Raw genomic sequence first — 11629 nt, 5'->3', positions numbered from 1 at the left:
GAGGTTTTAGGATTTTGACAAACCATAATTTAATTTAATGCATTATTTAATTGCCAAATAAATTGTGTTGAGCTTCTAATATTGACTTGTTGAGTTGAAATTGTGTTGTTGGGCCTTGATCAAGGTTGATTTGACTTTATTGAGTTACAATTATTGGATTTAGGAGATTGATGAAATATACATTTCATCTCCCAAAATGAATGAATGATTTTAATTTGATAAAAGTCCTCCTTTGACCAATTTGTGTTGATTCCATTCCCCCTCCCTCTTCATCTCAATCCCCTTCTCTATCCATTCATGTCATGGACCTATGATATCTCTATATCCTAAGGCTAGTTGATTGTAAAATCAACATAAGTATGGATGAGATTAGGTTCATCTCTTTTGCATATTCTTTTTGTGTGTGGTATGTTTTAGGAGCGTAGTCCATTATATTATGTCTCTCATATGCATTAACACCAAAATTTCTATTGCCCGACCTCAAATAGGTGTGACTTCTACATAAGTCCAATTACGATTGTTTAACATAGCGCTAAATTTGTGACACAAAAGGCATAGCATTCTAGTAAGTGAGATTGTAAGTTTCCCCCCTTTCATGGTATTGTGTGGAAACTTGGCCTTTTTTCCTTCCTTTGGAAGATGTCTTGGTTCAAGGATCCATGCTTGTGAATAGTGGGTTGAGTGTTCTCCAAAGAATGACTTAAACAAAACAAAAGCAAAAGTAATACTAACTTCTAATCAACTAACAACTAACATTTAATTTCAAGTCATTTACTTTTATGCACTTTAATTTTTTAAGTCTTATTTCATTTGCCATTATTCATACCATTCAACTTGTTAACTTTAATGCCATTTTCACTTTCCTCATTTGAGCCATATCTTGTGATTATTCTGTGATTGTATATATTTGTTTGTGTTTGTGGTCTTTTGACCTTAATGTACATAATAACAACAAAAAAACCCTAAAAGACATTTTGTGTGAACTGTTGGTTTGCTCTGAGACTTTGGACTTAGAGTTAGGCAACATTCCATATGCAAAAGGACTTGGCCAATGCCAACTTTCATGAAACTAAGTGCTTGTGATTTGAAACTTCATCTGAAGCAAGTATTGTGATCCTATTTGAGTTCATCTGTTACATAGTCTTATTGGAACTGTTACTCTGAACCTATGCCTAATGCCTATATTTGAATTCATCTGATACATGGAAGATTATGAAGAAGATCATGGAGTTGCTAAGCATGGATGTGGCTATATTTATTTGATTCCTTGCTTTTCATCTTGTTGTTTGTGTATTGATTTTGCTTGATTCTAAAGTCCAAGGGAAATTTGGGTTTCTATATGACATTCTTGTCTATTGGATTGCAACCCATTGGTCAGATCTTTTCAATCCTTAACTTTTAAATTTTTGCTTAGGATTAGTCTTTTCATCTCCTCCCCACTTCTTAAATTTCAAATCTCTCCCTCTTTTCAAAAATCTTCTTTGCTTGTGATTTCAAACTTAGACTCTTTATTGCAAATTAGAAACCTTGGCCTTATGTCATTGCATTTTTTAAACTATTTTCTTAATCAAACTTGTAAATGGATCTTATCATATTGACTTAAAATTTTAAAAAGACACAAATAATTAACACTCATTCAAACTCTTTTAGGCCTTTTGTGCATCTTTCAAACTTAAACTTTTGTTAAAAGCAACTTATTCACTTTGAAATTGTTACCACGAACTACGAGGTTTTGATCCCTCATTTTTATGTTGGTACGTAGGAACAAGTCCGAAGGTCTTGTCAAACACAAAAATATAATTAATAAATTCTTTTCTCATCTCCCCACTCAAACTGATTATTTGAGAGTATTTTCTATGCCCACTTGTTGAAAAGTGCCCTATTAAAGGCCTCACAATCTTTAACTCCCAAATTATCATCAATTTTTGGTTTACAAATTGTTTCCCATGAAACCCAATTGATCCTCTTTTTATTTTCTTCACTATTCCAAAGGAAAGCTCGTTGAATCCTAATAATAACCTAAACAATTGCTTTTGGCACTTTGTAGAAGGAGAGGTAGAATAAAGGAATAAAGTTTAAAATAGAATTTAAAAGTGTTACACGACATCCAAAAGATATGGATTTATCTCTCAAAGTAGATAGTCTACTATAAAGTTTCAGTAAATTGGTTCCAAGGAGGCACGCCTACGGGGATTAATCCCAATGGGAATACCAAGAAATTGAAGGGGAAATGACCGATTGCAGAATAAAGAAATTCAGAAGCAGTAACTCTGAATTAGTGTTGAATCCCATGATTTTTCTTTTGCGAAAGTTAACGCTTAATCCTGAGGCTAATTTAAAGCCACGTAATATATATATATATATATATATATATATATATTATATATATATATATATATATATATATATATATATATATATATATATATATATATATATTGTAAAAAGTTTTACACCGTCGGTTCATCACCATCACCCGTTTGTATTACTTTATAGATTTTTAAAATAAAAGTCAAACTTCTTTTAATATCCAACGTCTATAATTAAGTGATGGTGTAAAACCCTTTTACACTGACAATGTATTTCAATTAATCTCTCTCTCTCTCTCTCTCTCTCTCTCTCTCTCTATATATATATATATATATATATATATATATATATATATATATATATATATATATCATGCTTTATCATTGTCATTTACTTATTATCATTGCATAATCAAAAAGAACAAAAACATGATAAAATCAAAAGAACAAAAAGATTACATTCATCTGTCAACCAACTGTTGGACTTAGAGGATTTCATTAGGACCTTTGCATGTGGACCTTGCCCTAATTATTGACTCATTGCTTTAACTTGGATTTTCATCTATAACTTGTAATCTTTTATTGTAAGAATGACATTCATGGAGCTACCCTAGGGAGACATTCTCTTAAGTACATTATCCACTTGTTAGCATAGGTCACTTTGCACACACAAGGCTTTCTCTTGGGCTACCTTACCATGAAACCCTTTATTTCTCGTATTTATTTTCTTATAAATATTCTGTTGTATATCACCATTTCAAAATAAATACGCAATAAACCTTTGATCTAATGTCAAGTGACATTTTTTTTTATCAAATTCAAAACACAATAAAAATACGATTAGTATTGTGCACCACGAGCCTTAAGTGGCGAGGAATGAGTAAGGATAAAGCTCTCCTACCCTTACTCTGATTATTTTGGACACAAGACGCTTGACTTATTTCTCCAAAATATTCTCCTCTGCCCATATTCTTTAGTACAATCAAATAAAAAACAATCTCTTTTTAAAAACCATAAAATCAACATTAACTCATCAAACTTATTTTTGCGCCTTAGGGCATCACTATGAAAACCCTTTTTCAAGGTAAAATCGACCAACACACAAACATTTTCTACTCTGAACTACATAGCTCTGATTCTTCATCCCCTAATTAATGATACATAGACGCAAGGGCCCCAATCCTTGGCGAGCACAATAATAAAATACTACAATCTCATTCTTTCCCCTTTCCTACGATAATAAAGAAATTTTAAAGATAAATACCCACACACGCAGACAACTTAAATGGTCCCTATGGAGTACCATGGACGTGAGGGGTGCTAATACCTTTTCTTTGCGTAATCAACTTTTGAACTCATATTTGGTTGGGAGACTAATCCTTAATCTATTTCCTTTTTAAAGGGTTTTATCGACTATTTTCCCTTTCCTCATATAGGAATAAATAAAATCCGATGGCGACTCTGTGTGCTTTTCTTTTAAAAAGCATTTTCAGTCAGTCCAAATTTTTCGCGGTAGCGACAACAAGCATTTACCCATCATCTGTGAAAGGAGGGTGTATCATTTTCTTGCGGACACCCCACATGCGAGGAGATGGAAGGCCATGCAGGAACATCCCAATGGTGTTGCGGAGTACAAGAGGAGACTTAATGCGCTGACTGTAGATGGTGCCATATGGACACCATACACAAGTCACATAGTCCATCGTGAGTTTGATGAGTCTTCTTTATTTTCTGGTTATATGTGGTGGGAGACCTTAGTCGCTAGACACTTGCCTGAGAGGTGTCTATGACAATATAGTTATGTCCAGGGCATCCCACGACCAATTCCGGATGTTCTAGCTGCGAGAATTGACATGTGGTTTTAGAGTAACATCATCAGCTCTTCCCGTGCCATTATAGATATCGCATTGAGGCTTCGGCATGACTCATAGCGTAAGGATGGTTACCTGGAGTGGTATCGTATCACACCCTCGCATCATCCCATATATTGACCATATAGTTGATATTGTGCCTTTCGATACTAGGGTACCTGTCAATGACTTGACGTCGCCGCCACCTCCAACTGATGCCGATGACCAACAATGACTGCAGATGATTGTATTTATTATGGATAACCTCATGGTTTGGTAAACTCAGATGATGCGGTTTTTATTAGATTATCGTATGCAGCACACATAGCCCGTGGGGTACCTATTTAGACATTATTATTATTTTTATGTATTATTTGTATATTATGTGTAACATTACTCAGACATTTGCATAACACTTTTTATTACATAACATTTTGGAACTTCCATTGATACACAATGAGCATAATTTAACATTTGACAAACAGTTACATAACTTAGATAGACGATTACATAACTTAAGAAAACAATAATAAATAAGAAAACCTAAACACTACCAGATGATTCTGGATGTTTCAGCATCTTAATTATGTCGTTGATAGATCTTGAAATCTCCGCATCAAACTCGATCGACCCCTTAGTTAGCCTACGGAGAAATAATCTCCACATAACTGTAAAATCTTCATTGGTCTTCAACTCAATAAGGTTGTATTTCACCATTCCATGAGTATCAATCCAATCTTCACGAAACACAATATTTCTCACCTTTCTGTTATCGGTATCAGACAATAATACCTTCAACTTTGAATGTCAATGCAGTGAGAGACGTGGTGCCATCCGACAGCCAAAACTCTACCGTAGGTGCAACTCCGTTGAAATACACTTCCGCCTTAATCAAAAATTGAGGAAGAGACATTTTGAGATGTTTTTCTCAATAACAGGTAACCCCTATTTATATAATTTTGAATTCATTCTGGACCACACAAAATGATCAGTACAACCACAACCGTTCAAAACTATCGGCAAAATCCTAATTGTTTGAAATCTTATAAAATTAAACTACTTGAAATTTCACATTGGTTTAAATTTCCGATATAACATGGTAATTTTTAAAAATACCAGTTAAATTGCAAACGTCCCATAATTTTAAAAAAATCCGGTATTAGTTCTTATCAAAAATTCTGAATATACTACCGAAATTTTTTGTTGTATCAAAATTTTTGAATTGCCTTTCATTTATACGCAAATTTGATTCCAATTTTTAACAAAGACAATTTCGAAATTATGAAATTATGTGAGTGCCAAATAAAAAAAAGGGGTGGCAAGTTAAATTTTCTTTAAAAAGGCCCATTCTGACCCAAGCGATGAATGCTTCATTTTAACATGAGGGGTAACTGAAGAAAAAAAAAAGACACGTGAGAGTATGAATAGCAAAGCGAGGTGTATATAAAATAAAATTAGAAAACTCAATATCAGTGGTAAGAACTGAGAATAGAGCAAGGGAAGAAGAAGAAAAAGAAAAAACACAAACTAGAAAACGACGAAATGAGCGACGGAGGTGCAAAACGACAAGGCGGAAGACCATTACCGCCGCCGCCAAGAGGTCCTCCTCCGCCCTCCTCTCGCCCTCGCCTCGAGCCCGTCGATCGCGAAAAGGTACTGTAAACCCCTAACCTAACTTCGTATCTTCTATACTCACTTTCTCTCTATTCCTATTTGACCGTTTTCTTTTTCTATAATTACAGACTTGTCCTTTGCTTTTGCGTGTTTTCACTAAGGTACATCACTTACAGTTACACTAACTAACCTCTTTTTTTTTCTTAACCGTTTTCGTTCAGGATTGACCTAGAAAGTTGTGATTTTTTTTCAGATTGGAAGTCATCATACAATGGATGATTTTTCGGTTAGAGGGAAAGAACCTAAAGATGAAGTTCAGATTTATACCTGGAAAGATGCTACACTCCGAGAATTAACCGATCTTGTATTCTTCTAACCCTGTTTTTTTTCTATGTTTTTTTATTTGGTTGATAAAATAGTTTTTTACTCCGATAGAAGCAGCTTTTAGATTAGCTTATTTAAGGTTATTTGCGATTATTATTATAGACATGTTTTTAGCATGGGAGTAAGTGTTTAATTAAGTATGGGTTTGGAATAGTTATGAGTTTAATGGGGATATACACTAGCATGATAACTTGTGAGACTGTATGAGAGAACTTATGAAAACAACTTGTTATTTGGTAATAAGTTTTTTCCAGCTTATTTAACTAAGCTCTTCAAGATTTCTAATGAGAAAACTAGAAAAATAATTTAAAGAGGAGTAGATCAGATGGAAATGAGTCAAAGAGTTAGAGGTAGAGGAAGACCTAGAAAAATTATAAGGGAAGTTATTAAGAAAGATTATGGCGGAAGTTGATCCATGTAGCTGACCTCATTTAGTGGGATAAGACTTGGTTGTTGGTTGTTGTAGTGCATGTCCCCTTTTCTCATAGTTTATTCACAGTTTATTATCTCAGACTTATCTTATAACCTTAAACACGTAAGTAACTTAAGTAAGGTTTATATGTTTGAGGGTGCTTATGAAAAATAGAAATGAGGTATTCAGAAGTTGTTTTCTGCTTATTGAGAGCGTGGGAAAGTAGTTGTAGTTTTATGTGACAACAGTATAAACTTGTTTAATCATTGGTTATAGAAGTAGATTATGCGTAAGCACTTATGTATCATATCATAAGTGTTTATTCAATAAATGCTAATTGACTTGTTTACCCAAACACACCTTTAGTTGTTCATGTTTACAGGATGTGATTTAGTTTATTTAGCTTTTACTGAGCTATGCTTTTGGCAATGTTTGAAAATAGGTTGAAGCCTCTTAGAATTTGGGTTGGGTTTTAACAAAACCGATTTATGTTTCGCTTTTATAAGAGAATTAATTATCCTTCTGTTTCTATTGGTGATCATAGAATTTAGATATTGTTTATTTTTGTTTTCTATATTCAATAATTTATTCAGCAAATGATGTGAGTTTTGAGCCTTTGAAAACAAAGAAATAAAGTGAAAAATAAGATTAAAATTTTCAAGTTATTAGTCAGAATAGGAAATGAAAGTGTTCTCCTACCAGAAGGCCTTACTAATATTATCCATTATCCGTTTCTTATTTTTTTTGATGTAGTGATAATGTTTTTCTTTTTTTCTTTTTAGCTTATGCTTGATTTTAATGTATATTTTGTATAGGTCAAAGAAGTGGCTCCTGCTGCGAGAAGAAGAAATGCAAAACTCTCCTTTTCTTTTGTGTTTCCCGATAAAAATGGTCGTTTCAAAGTTCAAGAGGTAAATCTCCTCCCTTAGTGGCTCTTGCTTATTAATCTTCTTACTGCCATGTTTTTATGTCTGTGTTTGTGTTCATATATTGTAATTTTTATCCATAATTTTAAACACATTGCATTGTGTTTTGCTTTTTATGAGTGAGTTGTTTACAAATTACAATCATGATTTTGTGTGCACTTATTGATGGGTCAAATTGGCTTGATTTTAGAGTAACCACTACATCATTCATAGTTGAGTGTTATGATGGAGCATTGTTGTGAAATAGCACTTATAGTAGAGTTATAGCATAGCAAAATTTGAACAAATTGCTATGTTTTGTGATACGCCATTTAGTACAAAGTGTTGGCAAATAACGGCTATTGCGGTGCTATAGCTGTGCATTATAACAGAATTTGAACAAAATGCTATTTTCTACAATCCTTGATTGACGGTACTGTTATGGACTGTAGAGATAAGTATTATATCTCCAGAATCATTTGTCCGAGGACTGATTTAAGCATGTTACAAAGGATGGAAACCTGCAAGAAACTCTTGTCCCTGATACGTTGTTTTAACCTAAGATCTTTAAGTTCATGTCACCCATTTTGCACAAATTTGCAAACTTTATTTTTGTTAGTAGCATTCTGGCTCTGCATGGACACCTTTTAGCACTTTATTGATAGCCTTGAAGTGAGGGATCCATTGTAGAGGGAAAAAGGGGGGTTGTGGCCATCTATGTAGCACTGTAGCACTGACACCTCTGAAAAAAAGGTATGTCGGTGTTAGACACCGAAACTTGTGATTATGTTTAATTTATTCATTTTTTCAAATTATTACCGATGTCCCTGTGTCAGTGTCGATGTTGTGATTGGGGTGTGCGCGCTTCATAGGTTGCTATTAATCGGAAAACTGTAGTTGACTCTGATCATATGCATGAAGGAATATTACAATTATGAAGTTCTTTAAAGTGAATCAGATTAGGGGTGTTATATCTCAATGAGAAATAAAACTGCCGTCCGTCTTACTTGCCCTCTTTATGCCTCTCTTTAGTAACTGTTGATATAGTGATTTGAAGCCAAATCTATATACTGTAAAAAGTCATTAATTTAAAGAGGTCTTGATATTCTCCGAAAAGTTATTCCCTTGAGTACTTCGAATGATTAACTATTGTAAGTTGCAATCATGAGTCGCCTTCGTGTTGAATCAATCTAATATTCTGTCATTTCTACTTGATTGCACTATGAAGGTGGGTAAGACATTATCTTTTGGAAATGGAAGATTAGACGATAACAAGGCTTTAGCTGAGCTTGGTTTTGAGGTAAAGAGTTATTCTTCCTGCATTTATGCTTGTATTTCACAAATTCTTTTGCTAACTTTGTTTTAAATGCGCAGATTGGCGATTACTTGGATGTGGCTATTCTTTAGGTTATGTTTATGTAACATTGTTGTGTTTTGGGCTACCCATGTGTAAGGATCTCAAGCATTTGGTCTATCTTGGAGTTAAATGCTTTGTAGAATGCTTAGTTGTTTATGTGGCAGGAACTTAAAATGGTCCATTTTATTTGATTGTGAAAATATAGATTGCAATTGGTCAGCACGAAAACCAATTTATGACCTGTTTGAGAGAGCAGAAAAGAATATGAAAAAAGAATGTGTTATCTTTTAATGAAATGTCTAAATTGTTAGCCAGTAGGTTCTGAAATTTAGGTGTGGAAACTTGGTTTCAAAATCTGATTAAGTTTGCGAGCTATTCGAATGAATATCATTAGAAAACTTTTAAACTGATTGTAGAACACACGTTATGATAAATAAAAAAAATTCAAATAATCAAATATCTAATAAAAAAAACCCATTTAGAGCTTTGTGTATGTGATGGATTCATCACCAGAATATGTTCAGGTAATTATTAAACTGAACAAAATTTCTTACCAGTGATTTTCATATCAAGTTTGCTAGTACAACCTGACAGTCTCAAGCCTTCAGACAACTCTAGTCAAATATTCTTTTAGGAAATTTTCATCTTAGGTTCTTTGAAATTTCCTTCTAGAAATTCTGAAATTTTCATCTTAGGTTCTTTGTTAAAGTATTAAAGAACCAAGTGCTTATAATCATTAGAAATTCTAAAATTTCCAGTAAAATAAATGGGATTTTGTATAGGAAATTTTGAAATTTCTGGTAAAATTGGAAGTCTTAATACCATAATTTTTAGGGTTTAGGGTTTAGGGTTTAGGCTCCATGGTCCTAGATCTACTACATCGTTCAGCACGTGGATCTTTAGCAGGATATCCCAGGATTTGTTAGATGGGTCCAATGACCCATGAGCTAAGGTTCTTACTACCATGGTCCCTTGTTTTGATAGTTGTAGTGTAGTGTGATATGGGTCCAATGACCCACGAGCTAAGGTTCTTACTACCATGGTCCCTTGTTTTGATAGTTGTAGTGTAGTGTGATATGTCTAAACTGCTCCAATGAGATGCTATGTCTTTTCTCCTTTTGTTTGAGCTAATCGTTTTATTAATCCATTAAGGATAATCTTGTGGACTTATTTGACCTCTTTGATTGTTTATGGATGTTCCACTAAGGTAAACATCAACTTGACGTCGAAACCATTACAATTTTTTTGGAACCTTTACCTTGTGTTCCATTCCGTTGAGGAACGAGAAATGGGGAAGCAGGTCCTGAAGTCGATGATGATGATCACCAGTCTAGTGCAGAGGCGGACGTGCAAGGTTAACACTTCAACACCAAAGTTAGTTTGTGAATCACTTAAAATGGAGTAAAGTTCTTGAAAAATGGATCTCATAGATACTTTGGCGCAAAAAGGGGGGGTTATTTATAGGGTAAATAAGATTGGGCTTTCGTAATGCTTTCTTGGGCCTCCGATCAAGTACATAACAATTTTCCCCATGCTTGTTATGTCGAGAGGCATGGGAAGTCGTCAAAACTGGGGTCGGGAGATTTTATGCCTTTATTCTCGTGTCGGGAAGTGAAGAATTTCTTGGAACATCTTTATTAAATGCTTGTCTAGTCATTAAAACATTTCACTAACTACCTTACGTGTAACTCTAGGTGATCAGGCTAGTGAGTGGGGCATTTTCCTAGACCATTCGAGTGCATTTTTTTTTCTTGAGGAGGGTTTTTGAGCTGTTGGATTATTATTCTAACGCTAGGAAGAAATCTCCATGGTCCTAGATCCACTACATCGTTCAACGTGTGGATCTTTCGCAAGATATCCCATGATTTGTTAGATGGGTCCAATGACCCATGAGCTAAGGTTCTTACTACCAAGGTCCCTTGTCTAATCATTAAAACATTTCACTAACTACCTTACATGTTACTCTAGGTGATCAGGCTAGTGAGTGACGCATTTTCCTAGACCATTCGAGTGCACTTAAGTGCATTTGTTTTCTTGAGGAGGGTTTTTGAGCTGTTGGATTATTATTCTAACGTCATCCCATGATTTTGTAACGTTTACGTTCTCTTTATATAAACTTCCTTTTAGGTTTCTTTAAAAGTTTTTAGTTTCCTTCTTTTTCTTTACGCCATTCCTACACTTTTCTCTTGCATTATCCCTGGGTGATTCTTGATTCTAGTTACTTATCTACATGCTTGAGCTTTTGCATTGTCACATTTCTTTACTGAAACTGTTTACTCCGCTCAACCTCCTTTATTCAAGTACCATTTCTTCTTTATCCTTCTTTTCTTTTAATGTTTTTCCATAAATGACCTAGAAGGCGCCTTTAAATATACGTGGACATGGTGGGGGTGATTTTTCCATATAATCTATTTATGGAAACCCTAATATTCCATATGAGAAATTATTAGATGTTAATGGTCTCATCCCCAATTTGATCATTCTTAGTTATAGTTCCAGAATTGGGGGAGGTTCTATTGAGAGTGGAAGCGACCCTCCAAGTATTTCTAATGGGAACAAGGAGGGAAACTCACACACTCCAGTTTACCTAGAGTTCATTATGTGCTTAACTTTTTCTGTTCGTTATCATAAAGAAATAAAAGCGGCAATTGTTTCACAAAATAAGACAATAGCCCGTTACTTTTCTGACACATTTACCGCCGCTATTGGCAGAGAACCCACTGAGGAGGAAATTAGAGAACATCCCCTCTTTAGAAACATGAATCCAACTTCTGACTAGGCATTCTCTTTTATGTGAC

At 34.3% G+C, this 11629-nt stretch overlaps 1 protein-coding gene across 1 annotated transcript; it reads left to right on the top strand.

The window, feature by feature from the left end:
* Nucleotides 1-5578: 5578 nt before the first annotated feature.
* On the top strand, nucleotides 5579-9145 carry LOC127075830 (histone deacetylase complex subunit SAP18). Its single transcript, XM_051017319.1, has 6 exons — nucleotides 5579-5812; nucleotides 5902-5934; nucleotides 6027-6137; nucleotides 7385-7480; nucleotides 8703-8774; nucleotides 8849-9145. The coding sequence occupies exons 1-6, from the start codon at nucleotides 5702-5704 to the stop codon at nucleotides 8879-8881; spliced, it is 456 nt and encodes a 151-aa protein (XP_050873276.1). The 5' UTR covers nucleotides 5579-5701; the 3' UTR covers nucleotides 8882-9145.
* The last annotated feature ends 2484 nt before the right edge of the window (nucleotides 9146-11629 follow it).

This window comes from Lathyrus oleraceus, chromosome 4, assembly GCF_024323335.1.
Source record: "Lathyrus oleraceus cultivar Zhongwan6 chromosome 4, CAAS_Psat_ZW6_1.0, whole genome shotgun sequence".
In the NCBI taxonomy this organism is placed as follows: domain Eukaryota; kingdom Viridiplantae; phylum Streptophyta; class Magnoliopsida; order Fabales; family Fabaceae; genus Lathyrus; species Lathyrus oleraceus.
Note: the sequence above shows the minus strand (reverse complement) of the source record. Positions and strands in the feature narration are given on the sequence as shown.